At 50.6% G+C, this 23,773-nt stretch overlaps 5 protein-coding genes across 5 annotated transcripts; 3 read left to right on the forward strand and 2 right to left on the reverse strand.

Moving 5' to 3' along the window:
- Positions 1 to 1,546: 1,546 nt before the first annotated feature.
- Positions 1,547 to 2,510, forward strand: BO88DRAFT_350621 (uncharacterized protein; the record flags this gene model as incomplete). The annotated part of the gene is made up of 2 exons (XM_025703506.1): positions 1,547 to 2,093; positions 2,149 to 2,510. The coding sequence occupies 2 exons, from the start codon at positions 1,547 to 1,549 to the stop codon at positions 2,508 to 2,510; spliced, it is 909 nt and encodes a 302-aa protein (XP_025558369.1).
- Positions 2,511 to 2,852: 342 nt separating this feature from the next.
- Positions 2,853 to 6,050, reverse strand: BO88DRAFT_350451 (DEAD/DEAH box helicase; the record flags this gene model as incomplete). Its single annotated transcript, XM_025703498.1, has 8 exons — positions 2,853 to 3,005; positions 3,062 to 3,482; positions 3,538 to 3,984; positions 4,037 to 4,198; positions 4,251 to 4,422; positions 4,472 to 4,952; positions 5,009 to 5,191; positions 5,247 to 6,050. 8 exons carry the CDS (start codon positions 6,048 to 6,050, stop codon positions 2,853 to 2,855), a joined length of 2,823 nt encoding a protein of 940 aa, XP_025558370.1.
- Positions 6,051 to 7,552: 1,502 nt separating this feature from the next.
- BO88DRAFT_156229 (uncharacterized protein) lies at positions 7,553 to 8,134 on the forward strand. The gene has a single exon (XM_025701563.1). The coding sequence runs from the start codon at positions 7,700 to 7,702 to the stop codon at positions 7,994 to 7,996; it is 297 nt and encodes a 98-aa protein (XP_025558371.1). The 5' UTR covers positions 7,553 to 7,699; the 3' UTR covers positions 7,997 to 8,134.
- A 3,083-nt stretch (positions 8,135 to 11,217) lies between these two features.
- Positions 11,218 to 11,882, reverse strand: BO88DRAFT_408227 (uncharacterized protein). The gene has a single exon (XM_025707657.1). It carries the CDS (start codon positions 11,845 to 11,847, stop codon positions 11,683 to 11,685), a length of 165 nt encoding a protein of 54 aa, XP_025558372.1. The 5' UTR covers positions 11,848 to 11,882; the 3' UTR covers positions 11,218 to 11,682.
- A 2,351-nt stretch (positions 11,883 to 14,233) lies between these two features.
- BO88DRAFT_156349 (DNA-binding E3 ubiquitin-protein ligase SNT2) lies at positions 14,234 to 19,052 on the forward strand. Its single transcript, XM_025701565.1, has 2 exons — positions 14,234 to 14,895; positions 14,954 to 19,052. The coding sequence occupies exons 1-2, from the start codon at positions 14,468 to 14,470 to the stop codon at positions 18,861 to 18,863; spliced, it is 4,338 nt and encodes a 1,445-aa protein (XP_025558373.1). The 5' UTR covers positions 14,234 to 14,467; the 3' UTR covers positions 18,864 to 19,052.
- The last annotated feature ends 4,721 nt before the right edge of the window (positions 19,053 to 23,773 follow it).

The raw sequence follows: 23,773 nt of genomic DNA on the forward strand, positions 1-23,773 counted from the left end.
GGGGCTGGATGTCAGGTTCAGGGCGGCGGCAGACACTGGGAGAGAGCACGGCGAGGAGACGCACGAGCTTTTCAAGTAAGATAACTATGATGCCGAGTGGGGTGAGGAATGATCTGGGGGAAGAAGTAGAGGCTGCGACGGGCTCGGGTTGAACTGGACTGGACTGGAGGACGCAATGGAGAAGGACCCGGCCAGGCAGAGACCAGGCAGAGATACCGGAGATACCCACCGGCGAAGGAGGAGGAGTTGGTGTCGGGGTATCTTGGTACGGTTACCGTTACGCGATCTAGTCCTAATCCGGAAAGGGGAGAAAGAAGTTGACCATGGATGCCTTGGTGCCTGGGGTGCATGAATGGCCATTGTCTCGATAAACTACAGATCAACAATAGAGTTGCAGATACAGTACATTTTATTTCTTATTCCCTAAATACATCTTGATATATGGTTTACCTAACAAGTTCCACAAGACTTAGAAATATCCCTTCTTGCGTGTGTGTACAGCAAAACAATTCTCTCACACGATTGATGCCTATTCCACGTGGACGGTTTCGGAAGAGACATCCAGTTCATCACTTCATCGGAGACGTCACATCCTCCCAGTTCCCAATACTTAATATTCCGCGCATTTATCGCTGGGATCGACTCTGTGGCTGAATATTCAACTGTTGCAAAGCCGAGGTAAACATGGGGGACCCTTGCCCATGCCTTAGGCATCTACCACACCCAGACGAGGGAACTCTCCTCTCTGAGTTAGTTCAGCACCAAAAACACCTATCACGAAGAAAACAGCATGAGATGGTGGGAATCACGGGGATATTCTTTCCCCCTTACGTCCCAATCATGAACCAACACGGTGCGTCGCTGTCAAGCTTCTGACCTGCATGGTGACGGATTTCATGTGACAACAGTCCCTCTCTATTTTCCCCTCATCAGGTCTTTCTAAGGGAATGCAGTGAGAATGGTCATACATATCCCATCATGTTTCCAACACTCAGCAATTACTCCCTTTCAGGAACTTACAGTTAGTGCCCCCGAATGCCAGGCTAAGGATCTGCCAATATATTCAACCGCCTGGCTCCGAACCAACCACTCGTTGTCTCCTTTACAACCCCCCCGCTTGATTGGATTGCAGTGGCATGGTCAGCATTCACTAGTCCTGCACTCGGGAACTTAGCTCATGGGCTTAGAGCGTAGAGTAGTATTAACTATGGACTGCTCTCCCGCCGGTCCTATCATGATGCTTAACCGTGATTGCCCTGTCGGTTGGTGTCCGGGTTGGGGCTATCACACTATCCCTCATCATCACCCGTGCAGGTCACAAGCTGGCAAATGGCTCCAACAAGCCACTATTGGTTTCATCAGCCATGGTTGGCGCGGTCATTTTAGCAGAGGATGGGATATTGGGTGGACATCGTACAACAAGGGCCAGGGTATAAATAGAGCCGGTGCATTCCTCATTCATCGGCGTCCTCCCTGCCTGTTACGGCAACGCCCCTGTCGAACACAACAATAACTGCGTCTGAAGGACCTGAAACGCTCTTGCATGATGATGTTCCCCCCACCCCTCCTCTTCGGCCTGGCGGTGGGCATAGCATCCATTGTGCCAACCGTCGCGCAGTCTACCTGCAACGGCCAGGCAGACTACTGTGATCGCCGCTATTCCAATGTTACCCAGGTCGGCGCCCACGACAGCCCCTTCGTTGGATCGCTGCTCTCCGATAACCAAGACCTCAGTGTCACCGAGCAGCTGGACCTGGGAATCCGCTTCCTCCAGGGCCAAACCCACAAGTCGGCACTGGATGATACCATCCTCCTTTGCCACACGTCGTGCCTGCTGGAGGACGCGGGCAGCCTAGAATCATTCTTAACTACAGTCAAAACCTGGATGGACAGCAACCCGGATGAGGTGGTGACCCTCCTTCTTACAAACGGTGATAGTTTATCGGTCTCACAGTTCGGCGATGTCTTCAACAGCTCCGGTATTTCAGACTATGCATTCGTGCCGAGTTCGTCTCCAAACACTTTGGCCATGGATGAATGGCCGACCCTACGAGAACTGATCGGAAATGGCACGCGGCTGGTGTCTTTTCTTGGTAAGCAGTAGCCCGGCAGGCGTGTCCTGAGAGGCTTGTTTGACCAGCTTCCCAGATTATGGCGCCGATACTTCGACTGTTCCATACATCCTCGACGAGTTTGCGTACTTCTTCGAGACCCCTTATGACGTGACGAATGCGACCTTTCCCGACTGCAGCATTGACCGGCCCGCTGGTGCGTCGGCCTCTGGACGGATGTATATTGTCAATCATTTCCTGGATGTCGACATCTTAGGGATTCTCATTCCCGATAAGGACCATGCATCCGACACCAACGCGGTGTCGGGGTCTGGGAGCATTGGAGCCCAGGCAGACCTGTGCTACTCCATATACAGCCGCTTGCCCAACTTCATCCTCCTGGATTTTGTCGATTTGGGTGAGCCGATTGCGGCTCAGAATGAACTGAATGGTGTCTAGAACGCTTATTGTCATCCTTCCTAGCAGCGTGGCTCTTGATTTACCAACCTCATTGGCATGCTATGTAAATCTAGCAGTGCTCTATCAAGTATCTTACCATTCGGGGTATAATGAATCTGCTGTTCTGCTCATCTGTAAAGCCCAAATGAGGAGACCTCACACTGCGAGAGAATGTCTAGGTCTATTGTTTATACGAGGTCCTCTAGTCCAAAATGTCGAGCAGATAGCGCCAAATCGCCCCACTTCAACTTTCAAGGCACTTCGGCATTGCTCACTCGTCTAATTCAATCTGCATCTCGCGTTCTGTTATAATTTTGGGATATCTAGGTTAGAAATGACGGACTAGAACAGTAGCAGGTAGCAGAATCTTCGATACGTACCCCAAACTTTGTTGGCCGACGCAACAATGACTTCTGCCTTAGCAAGCAACTTCTTCGCATAGCGCTCGGCCTCCGCCGGGTGCAGCTGGTTCTTCTGGGTCTTCCGCGGGTTTACCTGTAATTTTTGGTTAGCACAGCCTCATCACACTTTGCTATCAAACCTTGTCATACCATCATAAGTATAGGGACAAGGTCTTTTGCATCAGCCTCTGCCAATGCTCTTAGATTGCGGAAACCATTTTCTCGGAGTAACCTGGCCGTCCATCCCTTCACAAAGGTAACCTGAGCCATTTCAAGCAGATCAGCGCGCGCACCAGCCTCCAGACGATCTCGCATATGATCCAAGACTGCCGCAAGCATGCCCCAGTTCATTCGCTGGCAAAACTTTACTATACCCGCAGCAAAGCCATGACATTGTTGTGCCAAGGTTTGGACTGCTCCCCGCGGAATCCGATAGCGATTGGCTACTGCCGACAATGGCACTTCGTTACTCAAGTCCCGAAGTTGAAAGGCCGTGTAAGCTCTGCGATAGATCCTGGCCTGGTTAATCTGTTCTGGCGTGTTCTCCTTGAGCGACGCCCCACTTTGCGCCCTGCAAAACCGTTAGCGCCTTCATGAATGATCAAAAAGGTTGTGAGGCAAAATACATTGTATTCACAAAACCTGGACTGACACCAACGAACTGCAATGCGCGTAGCCCACTCTCATCGAGGCTGTCCAATTGATCGCGAAAGATAAGCCAGTCGATCGGGGTGGCCGTGGCTGCTTGTAGGGGCGTGAACAAGTAGAAGATGTGCATATCGCCATCCATAACGAATGCTTGCAACGCTCTTCTCAACTCCTCGTAGACAAAGAGGCCGTCTTCGGGCGCAAACGCCGAAGCCACTACCGCTTGGCCAAGTTGTGTTGATGAGTACGATTCGTCGTCGTTCAATTGTACAAGCCCCTCGGTGGCTAATTCCTGCAGCGCGGAACCCATGATACCGTAGGCTACCCTTTTATCCACCGTCAGGTACAGAAGGGTACATCTAACGTATTCCTTGATAGCATCATGACCGGAGACAAGCCCGGTCGCAATAGCTTCCAACAGTGCCCTTGTGGGAGGTGAGCTATCCATTCCTCAGAAAGAAGGTGTTGAGAACTCACCTCTTGAGTCCCCTCTTCTCCGGGGCTAGGCAACTTTCGATGGCGGGCATTTCTGCTTCTAAGAGGTCGCAGACCGCTTGTAGGTCGCTATCCCCACATATCAGGTAGGTCTCACCCGCCTCATCTTTCCCTTTGCGGCCAGCTCTTCCACACATCTGTCGCCTTCGCGAATGTTAGCCGATAGCACATTATGTTCAGTTTCAAGGCACCTTACAGCATTGCGGGCCCTACAAGTTCCCTGCCCATGCGTGCTCCATTGATGATAACCCTCCGTGCAGGGAGATTGACACCAGCCGCAAGACTGCAGGTCGCTATGAGTATACGTAAGACACCTTGGTCGTAGGCCTGCGCTATCAGTTCGCGCTCCTCTGCTGTCATTCCTGCATCTATACGATAGCTTAGCATATGCGTGGGAACGATGCGAATGGTACATACGGTGGAACCCTACTCCTCTCACGAGCGTCTTTTCGAGAACCGGGTCCAAGCCGCTAGGCAGACTGCGTAGATCAGCAAGCAAATCTAAACGCTTGCTGAGTTCATCTGTGTCCTCCGCAGGTGCCGGCATTGCTTCGCTTATAATAGCTGCTTGGATCTGGCACATATGCCGACTACCGCAGAACACCAAGGCGCCATGCCCGGCGTTGGCTGTGTCGATTGCCAGAGCTACAGTCGAATTCGTCATGGGATTTGCAAGTTCGCGGAAGGTTGAGGGGCGAATAACACGATCTGGAGGCATGCGTTCCATAAGAGTTGCGTTGGACATCGACTTCAGCTTAGATATCGTTTGGAAAAGCTGCCTCGAGGTCGCTGCGGGATAGATTGCATTCTCATAAACCAGGTAATCATCAATCGGGATTGGTCGGTATGTCGACACAAAGTAAGCGGCATTCATCCACTCAGCAAGCATCTCTGTGTTCTTGGACTCGTCAGCAAGGTAGCCTTAAGGCTTGCGAACCAAGTCTAAAACCATACCGATAGGGTGGCACTCATGCCAATGATTTGGGTCTTCTGTCGCAAGAGGAGTAGTTTGGTGACCATGAGTTCCAACAAATACCCGCGATGTTCATCATCGAGCATATGTAGCTCGTCCAAAACGACTACACCCAAGTCGCCAATGCTGCATTCTTCAATGGCGGAATTGATTAAAGAGTTCGCCTATGTGACAACTCTCAGAAATGGTTCGTGACTTCAAGGACAAAGAGATACGCACCTTCTCAATTGTGCAGACAGCTATGTCCGTGTCTGCCCAGGATGCAGCAGTCCTGCTTCCACCATAGTACCCAGTGACACGGATCGATCGCTGGAGCTTGTTCCACCGGTGGTGGTACGGTTTTTCGTTGGCTGCTTGGTCATTAGCATCGTGGGTGATTTTCTCGACATCCTGTACGATGCGTCTGAGCCACTTGAGCTTTTCTTGTACCAAGGCAACATAGGGAAGGACAAGGATAGCCTTGCGTCCGGGGTTCTCAATGATACGCTTAAGCATCAAAACATCGGCGACGAGAGACTTCCCCCCGCCCGTGGGGGCTGTGTAGACTAAATGCCGGTCGCCCTTGAGGAGGCCTGGCGCTAGAAGGCATGACGCCTGCCACTGGTAGATACTGCTAAGCCCAGCTGCGGCAAAGTTGGCCACCAGTCCTGGAGGCAACCCATACGTGGGGTGATTCAAGGACAAATAAGGGTTGTGTGCCGGATCCTGGTCGGTAGGAAACACATTCGGCTGTTGGCCACGACACGCCGGCAGCGTCTCAGCAACCGGATAGATGTCACTGGCGACCAGACGAGCCTTGGGAAGGATGAACGAGGGGCGGATAAAATCTACCGACCGACCAACCGCACTAGATACAGTCGTAGGATGTCTGACTCCCACTGGCCTGTGATCATCGTCTGCAGTAGGGTCCGGGGGTCGCTTGTTTCCAGCCAATGGGACTACCTCGAACGTCCGCTGGCGGGCAATATCGACGGATGTCTGAAAGCCATAGGTCTGAAATGGCTGCCCAGGTGGTGCAGACATACCTGGGTCGACGTTTAGACCTCTGTACAGCTATGGCGGCTCTCGTGGGGCTCCCATACGCAATGAGAATCATGGAAAGTATAATATGATCGGAGAGTGCCCAGGCAACATTGGAAGGATGGCTAATCCCGGTGGGACAAGGAACTAGCTTGGTATAAACGAGACACAACAAAAATGAGAGGAATAGATATCCAAACGTGTTAAATATTCAGCCAGGCCAGATATGTTAGTACTGATGATGGTGATGATGGCAGCAACCATGACAGAATCTTGGCGAGACCTGTTTGTGGTGGTGATGGTTCTGGCAGGAACGCGGGTGCAACGCGCTCGTTTCGGGAAACTTGCATCCCATCCAGTAACTAAGTAAAGATGTGGGTGACCCATCGGCCTCAGGCACCACACCCCCGATCTATCTTGTCGGCGAGCCTTAGGCCGCTAGGTGGTACTTACGTACACTACATACTACATCCTGCAAAGCCTTATAGGCTCAAGTTATTCTGCTGTGGAATGAGCAATGAACAAATAGTATAAAGTTCATACCCAAGATACGATAACCCAATGATAATATATCATAGTGACAATTACTAGTAATATTGATAGTAGGTGTGATGGGCTTTTTTATTTTTCTGTTCCCGTGCGGAAACGTTCCTGGATCGGCTCACCCGCTAATCGGAGCCCTGCTGATCCGCCAGTCGAAAGGAATGACTTACCCAACGGAGGTTGGTCGTGTGCTAGTCAATAGCGGCCTGCATCTTCCGTGGGCAAGTGGCACTGGCCATATGGTGCCTAGCAGCGTCCCCGGATATGATGATTATTCCTCTCCGTACGGGCGAGGGAACTGAAGTAACGAGTTCGGCAGCCAAAAGATCAAAAGCAGCAATGTGAAATGAAGACAACGGCGATCGCATTGATCACAACGAATTTCATACGAACGTACTTCGATCAGTCAGTAGGTGTCCAGTGTTCACCAGCCCGGGCAATTCCACCCTGCGACCCAGTTGGGGGGCACAGACGTTAGAAAGAATCCAGCTGCCACGCTATTCCTTCTTGTCCCGCGCGCGCTCTGCAGACTAAAGGTAGGTGAGTAAGCAAGGGTGGCCGGAGAAGAAGCCCGGCTATCAGAACCCAACATTTATTATTGATCGCTAGTTGAACTTCATGTTCACCCCCCCTCTCTCATACATACCTTCCGACAAGCATCGGGATACTCTTCTGGGAGAGTGGGAACTGCATCAAACCTGCCTCCAAGAAACAAACTTTCACTATGGAACTTACCGCATAAATATGACAATATTTCTCTCTGAGCAACACGATTGTCTCGTGCGGGCTGGCTGCCTGGGGTCACCTGACGATTAGGATCATAACAGCCTTTTGACTACGGAAGAACTAAGGTAAGGCCAGGCAGCCTCCGACTCCATACGGAGTGCTAAAATGCGGACCTGCGCAACACGAGTCTGGCTTACCGAGTATTATTTTTTTTTTCTCATTATTGACACGCCCCTTCATGGGTTGGCTCATGTGCGCCCTCTCCTCACATCCCGCATTGCGAGCCTCTTGTGTACAGTCATCATTCCCATGAACCTACCAAGCCATGTATAATAGTGAATTGCCGTGGACATCAACTTAATAGCTCAACTTCTATCCTGGGAATGCTCCGGCTTAGCTCTATCTACACTGTACATGGTCACGCTGAAGTGGCCAGAGTGTCCCAGGTAGACGGATACCTCGGGCCAAAGTGCCATTCTTCTTCAACATTGTTGAACCGGAGGGCTATGGGCCCGAAAAAGAAAAGGAAGGGTGAAAAAAGGAAAAGAAACGAGGGAAAAAAAGAGCAAAGAGGGAAGAAGCCCACACCCCCAAGTGATCCACCCACATGTGGCCACTCACGCTTAAGCAGACTTGATCAGACTTACATTCCCCGTACACCGTATCATCATTATTCATGACAATTAGGGTGGTTCTTCCTCACACCTTTACGAGTTTCGTTCTGAGCAATTTGCAGTGCTCTTATTTGAAGGAGAATCCAGCGCAAGAATCCCAGCTATATTATATATAATCCAACCTGGCTTACCTGAGCTGAACCTGATCTCGTTGTTCATGTGTACATCGTAACACATTAGTTCGTTCCTTCCTAGGGCCCTCTGCAGGCACTAGTCAGTTCCGAGGTGCCAGACTCCTTCATACCGTCCCCATCACAGTAGCGCGCTCTTTAGCATCGGACGATCAAGTCACTTTGCCGCGTCTACACCTTACACGTTTTGGACGGTCGGTTGGGTTGAGTAGAGACAGCCGAGCACTATAATTGGGGGTTGTGTTTCCGGTCATCAGATGATGATCATGAGGAATCAAATCACTGGGACCTTCAAACTGTAAATTCCCAATATTTCTGGTTCAAGAATCGACTGCCATTTAAATTAGCCCCCCAGGTATCGACAACTAGTTTATCGATTCTAGTAAGACGTGAGCGAGTCGTAACAGGTCAGTCCGTCCGGCTTAGTACTACACTATAGTAGCTGTCGGTTTAGGCATTTGAAACACCAGAGCCGACCAACCCCGGTCAATCTACCTTTGACGGGGAAAGACTATCATCTCCAAGCCAGTAAACCATCCACCGTACCTAGTTACTGCTTGCTACTTGAATACCAGGTCCTATCTGAAGATACCATCAATACTTGGTACGGAAACCACTTCATGGCCACCTCTCAGATGAGGGGTGCAAACCATTTCCATGTTGCTTGGGTTAAAGGAAGGGTAAGTGCCAGCCTTGCTGAAGGCTGTAATGTGGCAACAGAATCAGGACGTCCAGCGCGGCAACCAAGTCGCGGTCTCATTGGACCAGGTTGACTGGCGGTTTCTGATCCCAGGAGTTTCCAAGGTCCGCTGGTCGCCCGGAGACCTGGGATGCCTTCCTGCTGGGCTTATCGGGGTGATGGTGATGATGTAACTTAGGCCAGCTTCAAATTGATCGACCTCGTAAAGTACAGCAATACTGATTATCATTCCTCCAGGCACTTGGGGAGATCCAGATGATTGGGACAGAATTCCCCGGAGCACTGGTCATCATCCGAAATATCTACCTAACCTGCTGCCATCCGGCCGGAACGTCCCTTCGGATGAGCCAAGACAATCGAAAAGAAAAAAAATAAAAAATCCTCGCACCCAAACGATCCGCCGTCGCGGGGGAGATCCATACTGAACCATGAGATAAGGAGTAAGTACCTTACTACTTAAGGACTTGTTGGCTTGCTAGAATTAGGAAGGCGAGTTGAAGTGGTATTATTATTATACCCTAGACCAGGCGCTAAGGGTTGGGCCAAGTTCCCGCTCTGGTGGACGGATTACTGTTATCATCACCTCATCGCCGCAGCTGGACCACATGCGCCCACTTCTGCTTCTTTTGCAGCACAACGACAACCGCCGTCAACTGGATATCATTTCCCCCCTTGGCCGCGCGCGTTCTTGAACGGCTTGTCCCGGCAAGACTGGCCTCGCAGGCCAGGATCACACGGAAGTGATAGGGGTAAATTTCCGCACCGGAGGGATGGGGCCGTCAGTTCAGTGGCCGAGAGTGGGTAGGTTCACATAAGAAGGCCCCGGGCCTGCCTGAGGATCGACTTTGTGTCGCTGCTAATCACCACTAGTCAATTAGCATTGCAGGTCGAAGGGAGCCATGGAACTGGCACCCTCCCTCCCTCACCCTTTTCGTCTTGTCGCTGAACCGAGTTTTCGGTTGTCCGCCTAAGCTAAAATGGCTTAGCATTTCCAGCACGTATCCATGCCTCCAGTCTCCGGTCGTACAGGACCACTTCTTTGCGCCAACTTGCCCCTCCCCTTCCCTTAGGTCAGTCAGTAAGAAACCACCCCCGGGAAAATCTCTCTCAGCATGGACCGTCGGTCCAAACTCAAAGACGGTGAAAAAGGCGAGTCCGGTACCATGTTTCAACCTCGATCGCCTTCTGGCTGGCCACCTGCTTGCTAATTATTGTCGAGTTGCCTCTGCTGCTGATGTAGTAAATGCTCTCCGCCTACGAGATTTCATACATGATGCTGTTGCTGCTGCTGCTGCTGCTGCCACTAGCACCATAGATCAGCCGCTATATCTAAAGTAAATAAGCTATTTTAGACAAAGAATTTATTCAAGTTCAGGCGATATCATTTCCGATGTTTATCGTTGTTATTATATATTTTCTATACAACTCCACGGAGTGATTCACTAACTTTGGAGGAGGGGGTTGGGTGTTCTGCAAATAGGAGGCCCTGATTTAGTACGTAGTTCCAGAACACCCCCGTAACAATGCGGTATCACTGCCACGAACGACCTCCCATACCATGCCTTTGACTCTCCAACAATCCCCCGCCCACTTTTCGACTTGAGTTATACATGACATAGTTCAGGGATAATCGTTCTCCGTATGAATAAATGGAATAAATAAAAAGGGAAGGGGGAGGAAATGAACTGGGAGAAGAAGAACCTTGAACTATTTCTTTTCTTGTCCAGCCGACCCTGCTCCTGGTTACGATGCTGACGCCGTTTCCGTTGTCCTAGACTGAAACAGACGATATCCGCTGCGCCTTCGATGGCATGGATGGGTCCATCTGTCCACTCGGCACTCACTGCACAAGGACTTGGCGCTCTGGATTTCAGATCCAACGCGCATGCGCTGCCCTACGTGACAACATTCCTGCCACAGATTCGACATGCCCTCTCGCTGGTTCTCCTGCCCAGCGCCTCATCTCCTACCTGCAGTGTCTTTTTCCCATGCTATTCCTCTTACTTTAACTGTGTATTGACTGCCCGAATGTAAGCAATGATGGAGGGAAGGAGAAGGGCATGCATAGATCCAGAGTATAATAATGAATGAATGAACGCATGACTGGATATGCGGATGAGTGAAATATGAATGAATGCAAAGATCGTTTGACCCGTCTTTATCATTATTGTTATTTTTATTATGATTATTATTATCATTTCTCTTGATCATTTTCCTTCTGTTCTCTTCCCCCCGTTGCCCTTCTCCCCTTTGTCCGTCCCATGTCCTCTTTCTTTTTTATTATTTTTATTTTTCTTTTCAATTTTACCCTTTTTCCTTTTCACTTCCAGTTTTCCCCTGCTGCTTAATTTTAGGTTTCCAGGTCCCTCCCCCATTCCCCTTCCCTTCCATTCCCATTACTCTCTCCCTCTCTTTCTCTTCTCCTCCCGTTCTTCAATCGCCATGGCCCCTCTCTCCCGATATCATCATCATTCTTTCGCATTCGGGTCTTTCGGCCCACACAATCCCTTTTTCTCTCTTCCCCCCTCCAAGGGCCAGCGACTAATATCCGAGGGAGAGATCTTTTACTAGTACGAAAGTAAATCCACTAAAAACCCAGCGTCCCGACGTAGATCACCCAACGGGTCAAACACGCCGCCGCCTGGACGAGCAAGGGGAGCAAGGTGCTATAAAAATAAACCCCGAAGCCCAGACACGGATATCCATTCATACATGCATCCATACAACCATGCATCCTACATAATGCATCCATTGTAGACTGTTGAAGTAGGTCAAACTCATAGATATTTTCAGGAAAGAGTGGGAGGCAAAAAGTAAAGCGAGCGAAGGGAGGGAAACCTGGGTACCGTCCGAGCTAGGTATCAAGACCGGTTGGAGCCAGCATGAGTAGAAATGGCCGGGATGGGGATGTGCAGATAGGACGAAGAGCCGATAGAGCAAGTTATGCGCCAGAGAGGAAAAGCGAGAGGGAGGAAGGGAAAGCAACTATTCATCTGGTTCATGGGAGTGGATGGAGGATCCGTCATATTAACACATCGGGACTAGGGGCGAGGACGTGGACTGGTCGGGATCCTCGACGGCTTTCCTGATTCTTTCTGGTCTCTTGTCTCTCGCGCGCGCTCTCTTGCTCTCTCGCTTTCTTCCTCTTCCACTCCTACTACCACTTGCTGCTGTTGCATTTCCATTTGCCTGTCCCTTTTCCTTTCTGATTTTTGACTCGCGTTTCTTTCCGGGTCACGAAAGAACTGCCAGTTTGGTTACTATTGCTGCTGGCTGCTATCTTCGCCTCCCCTCTCTTTCTCTCTGTCTCTCTCCGACATCCACACCCATCCATCCATCCATCCATCTTCTCTTCTTCTTCCCTCTTCCCTTTCTTGCCTCCCAATCCCTCCAAACTATCTATCTATCCCCCTCCCCCTTCCGATCAAACTACGCTTTTAAGACACATCTGCTTCTCTATTACTCCTACAATCCTCTCTCATCACAACGTCATTCCCCATCCCATCTGTATGGGTTCGTGCTTTACTTCCATGCTTGGGTAGTCCCGGTCCAGCATACATCATCCTTCATCGATCAATCAATCAGGTCCCTACTAGTGCCGATTAAACGACGGCTCTTGTATCTAGCTTCGCTACTTGCCTGCCCCTACAGCACATTACGGACTGACTGACTCCCATAACTTCCTGTGGTCGTACTTTTCTGCCACCTCCGCCGACTGGAGAGATCTGACTGGCTGGTGGTGCAAGTACTGATCTTATCCTGTGCTCACCCCACGAGTCTCCCAACGCCCTAAGTGGCTCTACTGCTTGTTTGGCTTCCACCGCCGCTAACCTTCATTTTACTACTCCGACGTTTCCAGCGACCCTTTCCCTTCTTTCTTTCTTCCCTCACTCACTTCTCTCTCTCTCACTTTCACTTGCTTTTCCCTTTCTCTCTTCCTCTTCCATCTTCCTCTCTCGTCTCTTGTCTCTTTTCCCTCCCCCCTCCTACATTCTTTCTTTCTTCCCTCTTCTCCTTTTCGCCTCATCGTTCATGCAGTTCGGTAGTCTCTCCTCCCCGCCGGTCTGCTTTCTTCCTGCTTCTTCTTGTTGTTCCTCTGTAATCCTTCCGCCCCGTTCGGGTTGGTGTTGTTCTTATCACTTTCCGGAAGCCTGTCGATCTTGATATTCCGCACCCTGTGGGCGTTTCCCAATTTTTGCCCTTTTGAACACCCACCAATCTTGACCCTTTCGGCGCCCTTGCGGGAGAAACTAAAGTGAATCGGTCCCGACAAGCAAAGCTGCTGCCACTTCTCCATTACATTACGCTTTCTGGGTTTTGGCGGGTACCATTGATTGACGGTTCCCCAGTTGCTTCGGGCAAATATTTGCAGTGCGAGGCCTGATCCATTTTCCCTTTTTCCTCTTCTCTTTTTTTTTCGTGTTCCCTTTTTTTCTCTTTCTCTCTCCCTTCCACCCGGCTGCAGAGTTCCCCATCTCATGAGGGATCGACTCTCCGTCCCGGCCCGTTGCTGAGCTTTGCATCTCCGCGTCGTCCCCGTCCAGTTTGGTGTTCCCTTTACTCTTTCTATCCTGTGGACATTCAAACGCCAACCAACCACGCCGGAGGTGCATCGCCCACGTCTTTTTCTCTTACTTCCCCCCAACAACGCTACCCTTTTCTATTGGTATTATACATCTCCTCCTACTTGAGGCTATTTTGGGAATTCCACTAGAGGGTTGGCCATGGCCCCGGACAGGTCACCGTCCCAAAAGGCCCCTCTCAATCCCGGGAAACCCAACTCGTCGTCGCCATCTGGCACATCCCGTCGAATGCCCACCCCTGGCCAGACTTCCCGAACGGGGTCGGTAGAGGCGCCCACCCCCCAAAGTGCCGCCACCGGCAACGACCTCACATCTCAACCCATGGCTGTCAGCGCGTCTGCTTCAGACGTCACCGCGACGGAACCTCCCAGCGCGTCCACCACCCCGGCACCGTATGGGACTCGCTCCAGAGGTCGCAATGCCGCCCCCCGCCCCAATTATGCGGAAGACCGCGACATCGACGTCGACCTGGAGATCGCCCAACCAGTTTCCAAATCCGCCAAACGGAGTAGCGGTGTTTCCGGCAGCTTCGTCAATGGCGTCAAAGCCGACAGTGAGGAGCCCGTCTCATCGGCAACGTCGCGGAAGAGTCTAACGGCGGTCAATGGTGCCAATGGCGCGGCTGCTGCCAAAGACTTGATTCCTGGCACTTCTTCATTTTCCGCCAAGTTCGAGGAGGGGGCGGCACCGACCTCAGCCAACTCTTCGTCCAGGAAACGGAAACAGCCGGCCAGTTCCACCACCTCTAATGCTGCGAGTGGGAATGCAGCCAAGAAGATCTTTACGACGGCCCCAGGACTAGCGTACAACCCGGCCGAAACCAACATGGTCAGTTTCGAAAGCCGCGGTGCCTATCTAAAAGATGGCAAACTCAGAGCCGATGACGGCACAACTTACGCCGTCAATGGTGAGATTCACCTCCTTGATTTTTCTCTATTTTTCCATTATGTTTTTACTTGATAACATTGCTGCTGTGGCATAAAATTATACTGAGTATTCTCATCTAGACCACGTCTACCTGATCTGTGAACCGCCGGGGGAACCGTACTATCTGGCACGGATCATGGAATTTCTCCCCTCCAAAGATGCGCCCTCCGGCCCGATCGAGGCACTGCGGGTGAACTGGTATTATCGCCCACGTGACATCCAGCGCAAGGTCGCCGACACGCGTTTGGTCTTTGCCTCCATGCACTCCGACACATGTCCTCTCACATCCCTACGCGGAAAATGCCAGATCCAGCACCTGTCGGAGATCACCGACATCGACACGTACCGCAAGACCCGGGATTGTTTCTGGTACGACAAGATGTTTGACCGATACATCCACCGCTACTACGACGTAATCCCAACCAGCAAGGTCATCAACGTCCCGGGCAACGTCAAAAAGGTTTTGGACGAGCGCTGGAAGTTCGTTCTGGTCGAGATCGGACGACGGAAGGAGCTCACCAGCGCCGTGAAGACCTGCAAGCGCTGTAGCTTGTACGCCGCAAGGTATACCGATTCATACTCTCCATGATGGGCTGATTCAATCATACTAACGTTGGAATAGCAATGACTCGGTGGATTGTGCCGTCTGTCACAGCACTTATCATATGTACTGTGTTCGACCGGTACTGACGAAGAAGCCGGCCCGTGGCTTTGCTTGGGCTTGCGCAGCGTGCAGTCGCGCTCAAGAACGAAAGCTCGAGGCACGGAATACCCCGATATTGGGCGAGAATCAGCCGGAAGCTGATGAGGAGATGGTCGAAGAGGAGGAGGAAGAACCCCATGGCGCGACGAATGGTACCACAAGCAGCACTCCGGCACCCGTGGAAGAAGAGGTGCGTCCGGCTACAGAAGAACAGGTTGCGCAAGCCAGAATGTGGCCCTATCGCTATTTGGGAATTCACTGCCGTGTCGAAGACGCCCTCGATTATGACGACCGGATTTACCCGCGCGCCAGCTCGCGGTTGGGTCCTCGGCATCAGGCCATGGTGAATGCCTGGCCTGGAAAGCCGGTGGAGTATGTCAAGCCTATCGACATCAAGAAAAAGTATATGCGAGGATCCGGAGGCCGCAAAGATTCGAAGCTTTCCAAGGAAACTGTGGCCGCCATCGAAGCCGCCAAACAGGAAAAGGCCAATCGACCGAAGTGGGTCATGGACGAGCCCCTAGGATACGTGCGGCGCGGCGAAGACGAACCAGTCACTGTGGGCGGGAAGCAAGTCCGCACTGCAGAGCCAATGTTCAAGATGCCCACTGCAGACCAGGTTCCATCCTCTCGGGGCGAAGACGACGCGCCTGGTTCCCATCTCAGCCCCGCCGAGCGGGAAAAGTTCGTGGACGATTACATGGAACGCGCCAAGGCGTTGGCTCCCCAACTTGGGGAAGAGAAATACGCTACTAATTTCCTCGACAAGGCTCTCGAACTCCTTTACTCTAATAGCTTCAATGCCGACGCGGCTTTGGCAAAGTTGAAGACGATGAACAAGTACAAGGATCTCAAAGAGCCGCATCTACGCCCAGAAGAACTGAAACTCTTCGAACAGGCAGTTTCCAAGTTTGGGTCGGAGTGGCGGAATATTACCAAGTACGTGGGTACTGTGCCTCACTACCAGATTGTGAGGTTCTACTACATGTGGAAGAAAACGCCGCGTGGTCGTCAAATCTGGGGCGCTTATGAAGGCAGACGGGGCAAGAAGGAAGCGAAGCGAAGCAGTGCGGCGAAGCTAGTGGACGATGTGGCCGACGATCATGATGACTCGGCATTTGATAACGACAAAGCCGTCGAAAAGAAGCGTGGGTTCCAGTGCAAGTTCTGCTCGACGCGAACCTCCCGTCAGTGGCGGCGCGCTCCAGGTACTGCGCCAGGCACTACTACCTCGAGCGAGCCTGCGTCGAAGCAAAAAGATAAGGGATCACAACTGACTGTGGCCCTCTGCTTGCGCTGTGCATTGCTATGGAGGAAGTACGGTATCCAGTGGGAAAGTGTTGATGAAGTAGCCAAAAAGATCGCGCAAAGTGGTAACAAGTCCTGGCGTCGCCGAGTAGATGAGGAGCTTCTGACTCAGCTCCTCGTCTCCACCGAGACCCCCATCAGTATCAACAGCGCGACTGCAGCGACTGCGGCTTCAATCGGCGTCCCGGTGAACGCTAACCCACAAGTGCAGCAGGAGACTACAAAGAAGAAGGGAGGGCGGACCACCGAGAAAGACAGCGCCGCGACATCGACAGCCACTTCCGTGGAGCCAGCTCCAAAGAAGAAAGTCGCTGCGGACCGCATCCCTGAACCTCCACCAATCGTTCCCGATCCCCCTAGGGCCAAAACGCTCCCATGCTCCATCTGCAACAAGATGGAGCCGGAAGGCGACCAGCATCTGTCTTGCCGAGACTGCCGCCTGACCGTGCACAGAAGCTGCTACGGCGTCAGCCCGTCGCGAAACTGCGTCAAGTGGCTTTGCGATATGTGCTCGAACGATCGCGACCCCATGATCTCGACCACGTATGAATGTGTCCTGTGTCCAGTGACCTGGACGGAGCATGAATTGATGGAGGCGCCGAGGTCGACACACAAGAAGAAGACTGAACGAGACCGGGAGAAGGAGCGGCTGGAAAAGGAGATGGTCAATGAGGCTATCAAACTCTACCGACAAAGGCAAGAGGCTGTGGGCAAACCCATCGGTCCTCGAGAGCCATTGAAGCGAACGGCCGGCAACAACTGGGTTCATGTCACGTGTGCCATGTGGACGCCAGAGATCAAATTCGGCAACGCAAAGGAGCTCGAGCCTGCTGAGGGTTTCAGTCTGATCCCAAGGGATAGGTGGCGCGATGTGTGCAAGATCTGCAAGAGCGATAAAGGCGCATGTGTGCCGTGCCATTTCAACAACTGCAACGCCCGTTTCCACGTCGGTTGTGCATTCCAAGCGCAGTACAAGTTTGGGTTTGACATTACCCCTATCAAAAGCTCTAGAAGGGATACCGTGAACAGTGTACGGCTAGGAGAAGAGGTTGGATCGGCCTCGGCGGGGATCTGGTGCCCTCATCATCCAGTGTCGGCGACGATCCATGAGATCGGCGAGCCTACAGAAGAAGAGGGTGTCAACGCTTTGCGGCGGTATGCCGAGGCATACAAACAAGCCGACCTGACCTTGACGGGAACTATTAGAAAGGCGGCATATGTGCAACAATTGGTCAATGTCTCACATCAGACTGCGACACCTTCCGCGAACCGCCGAGTCTCCTCTGTTCACAGTGTCACGGCACCCCCGGTGGTTTCAGCGGCTCCAGCAGCTCCAGCAGCTTCGACAACGCCAAAGGACAATCACAAAACACCAGAGGATGCTCCGGATGAGATGGTGATCGATTCTGAAAACCATGCCCCCCGGCCTGTCACTGATACTGATGTGACGAGAAAGTGTGCGCGCTGCTCGAGTTCCTTCAGCCCCAGATGGTGGCCTCTGGAGAAGTCGCGACGCACGACCGGAGTCGATCACCGGACGCCTCTGCTTAACGGGGTCGGTCTGAATGATCCTGTGGGGTCTCGGTTCAGCACAGCCTCTGCAAGCCCTCCATATCTCCATCAGACTCCATCCCAGCATGGTCTGCCGCGCCTGAACGGGGAGTACAGTCCAGAGAAGACTACTTTGTCGACGGTCAACAGCGAAGGATCGCAGACTTTGTACGAGTGCCACAAGTGCCATCTTAAGAAGCCAGTGGCCCAGGCCCAGCCATCGCCCGAGCCTCGTCCATCTCCCTACTCGGCACAACGCCCGGTCCTGCCTGCGCCCAAGCTCACCGAGTACCACAACCACCCGTTTGGCAATCACCATGGCCATCCGCCGCAATCTGGAGTGCTTCCTAGACCGATGGGGCTCCCTCACGGCGGCTCCGAATGGCACCCCGGCTATGAACAGCGTCCGGCGGATTTTGGTGACAGCAAGCTGCGCAACGGATTACCTGTCCCTGGCTATCGGGCAGCAGCACCACCGCCGCCACCACCGTCCGCACACCATATGAACGGATTTCCGCCCACCCCCTCTCATCATGCTCCACCGCTACCCCATTACCCTCCGGGATCCCACGCTCCACCCCAGCCGTTCCCGACGCACCAGAGCCCGTATGGACCTGTGTCGATGCCCTCGCCTCATCTTTCCCATGCGACAGGCGCACGCCCGTATGCTCCGTCTGCATCGCCTCCGGATGTACAGGCGACAATGGTCCGGCACTCGCCTCAACATTCGCTAAGCGCATTGAATGGTGGGCCCCCGCCACGTGTCTACTCTGTGGATCGCGTGCTTGGAGCGCCAGCACAGTCGCCGCCCGTCTCGCAGGCGCATATGGATCCACGAGGACCGACGCCTCCGGTTAAGCCAGAGGACACACCGGTTATACCTAGCGCCGCCAGGCATACCACGGCCAGCGGGACGAATGGCGGGTCGGGGGCTAGTGCGAGTCCGTCTTTGAAGAATTTGCTTTCCTAGGACGCGAATATTCCTTACCTGCCACTGGCATAGAATACTCACTCCGTGTATTATAGCGCTTTCTTTTTCTCCTTTTTCTGTTCCCATTTCTTTAACCTTTTTGCATCATTCTCTTATTGTTTCTTGATTTGCGGTCTGTTTCTGTCATGGCATGGTTAAAAATGGGGATTGGGATATTATGAGCTTTCTCATCAGCGTTATTTTAGATTTCCACTTATGAAGTGCGGTTGTCTCTTTGTGTTATTCCATTTCTTTTTCTATTTCCCTTTTGTCAACCATCTATCTATCTATCATCTGGCTTTTTCAAAGTCTTCTCTTGTATGTTTTTGATAATCATGAGAAGGCGCATACTCGAAATGGTTTTTTGAATGCCGTGGCTACCACCAGGATCGCATATTGCATGATAAGAAATGCTCAATACAATCGAATACTATTATATTAATATACCAAATCCAGCCATCACATGTCCATTAATATGCCCTATTATAGCTATACTAGTATACTAGCCTGATATAATCTAAAGTAGTTAGTAGTAAGTGGCTAGTTAACTACTAGTGGTTAACTGACTCAGATTCTGCAGCCAACCCTCAGCACCGCGACTCATGGCCCATTGACCAATCCCATCCAAGTCGATCGATAGTAGTCATGCATGCATGCAGTGGCAAGGTCTGCTGCTGCTGCCTATCAAGGCAGAATAACTAACATATACCTGGAATTTAAGGTGTTAATCTAGTAGGTACTTAGGTTAATGCGGGGTAAGTTATTAATTACAAGGTGATTGCCCTGATTTTCCTGCTGCCTACCACTACTTACTACTGCCGAGGCTGATGGGTAGTAGTATTTTAGCTGCATGCAGGGTTGGTAAGTAGTAGTAGTAGTAGTGTGACGAGACACGGCATGTCTCGTTCTTACTAGTAGTCTTATCTTTGAATCATTGGGAATGATGGATTGATTCTGTTAGGGGATTGGTTGGTGGTGGATGGGGATGTGTGTGGCTGTGTAATGCATTAGTACTTAGTACTATTATTTAGAGTAGGAGTAGTAGTATTGAAGCAGAGATGATTGTCGGATATAGTTGGTGGTGGTGGTTAAGTATGCTGCGGGGAGGGGAGTGAGTTAGTATTTTGGTTTCCATTGTGGGAGGGGGTATGTATGTAGTAGTAGCATTATGGTGATCATGACGATGGTGGTAGTAGTGTAGTGTAGTGTGATGTATATGCGTAGTTGAGGTGGATTGCATACAAAGTACCTTTTTCATTATGGTACTAGTACCTAGTATACTATACATCAGTTCGGAAGTGTATTTCCATTTTACATTATATATTATATAAATCGCATCCTATATTTAGTCTGTAGTGTACTTAGTGAGTAGTAATTGACAGAGGTAATACTTCCGAGCGAAAATTCCATGGTTATTCTATGGTATATCTTATCTCATTCCTGGGTAGATAATTACAAATGAAACTACCGAGGCCAATGTTTTCTCCTTGCATGTGTAGATAAGTTACTACTTAGTAACTGAGGATTGACCCGTGATCTTCTTCCTCCCCCGGCCAGCCCGTCCGGTCGGGGAACTTTGAACGGTTGTATGCAGACATTCTGATTGGTGGCATTCGCGAACGAATCGGCAAGGCGGGATTTGCATTCTTTCAGTTTTGGGGATTATTAATCATCTGTCGACCACTTTGTAGTTACGGTAGTACGTAGTTATCTGTTGAACCTGGTTGTATCTATAGAATGAACAGTCTGGATGAAAGTTTATACCATAGAAGTTATGATTCAGGGAACAATAAAGATAGATCATCATCATCAATAATACCCTTAGTTATTAACTCTGATATCGTACAATCGTAAGAGGCTTCCGCCATTTCTCGTACGTAGCCTGCCGCACAGGGTTCTCATTTCCCTCAACCATGGGTCAGCCATCACATCATCCATCCATCCCATTTTATGGCGTGGTTAGTAAGTAAGCAGCGTGACTCAACAACGCCCCCCTTCTATAGTTAGCTAGGAAAGGATGGAAAAGTCGACGTCACTTGTGGCTGACTCCTGCTGTGCTGTGCCAATTGTCCAGTTGCCACTTGGAGGGGAGAAGGAGGTGGTGGTATGGTAAGGGAGGGATGAACTCATTCCCTTTGGCTTTTTGTGACCAAATCCGCATGTATAGATGGTGTAATCACAACTACATAAGACATGCTGTACTGTGACCACGGAATAGATCACCTATTTCAGAAAGAAAAGGAATTATAATATCTACTTTTAAGTTGGATAAAAGGCATAAAAAGTGCAATACCGACAGTGCCAAGGCCAGTAGACTAGGCTGCACTCTGCACTCTGCGAGCTGAGAGCTGAGAGCAGACCGCCATGTGGGAATGAATGGATGGGAGGGGGCAGAGAGTGTGTGGGAGATGTGTGGATGAACGGAAGGATCGGGCGGACAGACGGGATAGGATGGAAGTTCTAGAAAAAAAATAAAGAAAGATGATGTGTGTGCGCGAGGGAGGGGAGTCAGTCAGTTCAGTTCAGTCAGTCAGTCAGTCAAGTGTCTGCCGAAGGAAGGGAAGGAAGGAAGGAAGGAAGCGGGCGGGCAGGGCGGCCAGAACAACAATCCACATCCATTCATTCCTCACTGACCACCTACTAACCAGTAAACTAGTCACTATTAAGGTAGGTGGTTAGGCTGTTACACTGACTCGTCGGTGCTTTGCTTGCTGGGAAACCTGTACTTGTTTAGTATCTGGGCCGTCGTGTCGCTTTGTGGCTGGCGATCGACGGGACATGAACCCTTCTCTCCCCCAGGGTTCGTGAGTTTAAGAGTTTAACGGTGAGGGTAAAAGGGAAGTACTTAGTACGACACCCAGAAAAAAAAATAATAATATTTATGTGTGGATTCAAACAGTTAAGTAAAACAAATTGCACAGTCTAGTAATACGTACCTCAACCCAAGATGATGGGGAAAATGGGGAAACTGACTTGTTGATGTCATTTGCTTAGTTTCAGTTTCCAGGGTTGAATTAGAGCCACTTTGGATCAAGCCCGCTCATCGTCATTTTAGCCGGTATCTAATCTAGACCCTCGAAAATGATATTGGAAGCAGGAGTAATTTAGGATGGCCGAAACATTTCCTCCCCGGTGATGATGATGATGACGATGAAGAAGATGGAGAGGACAAGTATGTTTAACCAGTACAAGTTAGTGTAGTGAGCGTGCACCAAGTGATTGAATAATAATAATAATAATTATAATAACAACCAGCGCAGGGAAATTAAATCATCCCTCCTTCCAGCGCCCGGCTAAGGCGCCAAGCCCCGCCCGGGAAATTCTAGAAAACCAACAGAGTCCAGCCTGGAGCTAATGAGATCGCTTGCTTAAGCGTCATCTTTCTCCACTTTTTTCTTTTCGCTCTCTTTCTGTTTTCTTACCTTCTCTCCGCTCACTCTATCTCTTTTCGGGTTGCCTGCTTGTTTTTCCTTTTTTTCATGTTCTTTTTCTTTTCCCTGTATTGTCATTTGTGGTTCTTTTCTTCTTTGGTTCTGGACGGGCAGCAACTGAGGGGGGGTTTACGTATCCTGTGTCCTTAATCTCTCCACTGGTTCTTGTGGTTTCTTCGTTCAGGGCAATTGAATCATAGTAATCATAAGAGTTTTTATTATTAGTATTATCATTATTATAATAATCATCGGGCATAATAATGCCTGAATGAATACTATTTTTATTACTTTATTCTAATTTTTTTATTGTCCTCGTTAGGTTGTGTAATGAAGGTGGAAATCCCTGGGTGGTGCAATGGTAAGTCACACACTCCTGCAATGAATCTGCATCCTGGCAACTTCCATCGAGGTTCTAGTCGAATTCCTTACATCGGTCAGCCGAATACAGGCAACAAACGAGGAGTCCAGATGCACCACCAAGAAAGAGAGCGAGCGAGCGAGCGAGAGAAAGAGCAGGGAAGTGGGGAGGAACACACAGCCGATCGTACCTATCTAGCTTAGACTTGACTCAGGTCAAGACTCGACTCTAGTAACAAAGTAAGTATCTAACCCGGGATTAATCTGTTCAGCTCCGAGGCACGCCCGTCACTAGTCGGAGGAGTCGATTGCATGGTCAGATCGTCCCCATCCTATCGGAAACCTGAAACCCTCGAGGGGAACGAAGTCGGAGGAGACAGACAGACACTCAGACACTCAGACAGATAGGCTGAGTGGCAGAGTCGAGGCTGTTTGGTCAGTTTGGTGATTGTTGTTATTGTTACTTGTTGTTGGTTGACCTGTGTGTATGTGTGTGTGTGTGTTTGTGTGTATCGGATCTGTAATCACATTACCATACGGATACCCACCCACAGCCTTCAATTGGATCTGACGACGACGACGCAAGCCTGCCGTGCCGCAGAGCTTCTGGAAGACTGGCAGAATCCGCAGGAATCCCCAGCAGCAGGAAGTACGAACCTTGTTGAGCTTGTGGTGGTTAAGTTGCTGTCGAAGAAACTCTCTGCTTACTTGTGGTTATTAACTACTAGTTAGTTAATTTATAGTGAGTAATTGAAGAAATGTCATGTCAATAGCCTGTCAGTCAAAAAGTGTGTCTGGTCTTTCTTCATCTTGACTGTCAATCAAGACTTCATCTTGGGTTTATCTGGGGAATTCTGCTAGTGATTCCAATTCTCCATCTTCTGCCCGCATTGTCCACGAACCTCTTTTCCCTCTAGTCTCTAAGGTCTTCCTTCTTTCTTCCTCTTCCTCTCCCTCTCTCTTCTTTCTCTTCCCTCTCGGTCTTCTTTCCTTCCTGCTCGGTTCCTCACCACCAGCACCACCACCACTTACTTACCACCCCGAGTCATTCTCTCAACTCTCTCCTTCGTTCTCTTGTCTCTCTTTCTCCCTCTCTCTCTTTTTCCTTTTCACCCTTTTCTT

The sequence above is a fragment of the Aspergillus vadensis genome (genome assembly GCF_003184925.1).
Source record: "Aspergillus vadensis CBS 113365 unplaced genomic scaffold BO88scaffold_29, whole genome shotgun sequence".
Classification (NCBI taxonomy): domain Eukaryota; kingdom Fungi; phylum Ascomycota; class Eurotiomycetes; order Eurotiales; family Aspergillaceae; genus Aspergillus; species Aspergillus vadensis.

Coding starts and splice junctions, on each gene's coding strand:
- BO88DRAFT_156229 (XM_025701563.1), top strand. CDS start 7,700: ATGCTCCGGCTTAGCTCTATCTACACTGTACATGGTCACGCTGAAGTG.
- BO88DRAFT_408227 (XM_025707657.1), bottom strand. CDS start 11,847: ATGACGGATCCTCCATCCACTCCCATGAACCAGATGAATAGTTGCTTT.
- BO88DRAFT_156349 (XM_025701565.1), top strand. CDS start 14,468: ATGGAATTTCTCCCCTCCAAAGATGCGCCCTCCGGCCCGATCGAGGCA. Junction 14,896..14,953: donor TGTAGCTTGTACGCCGCAAG/GTATACCGATTC, acceptor ACGTTGGAATAG/CAATGACTCGGTGGATTGTG.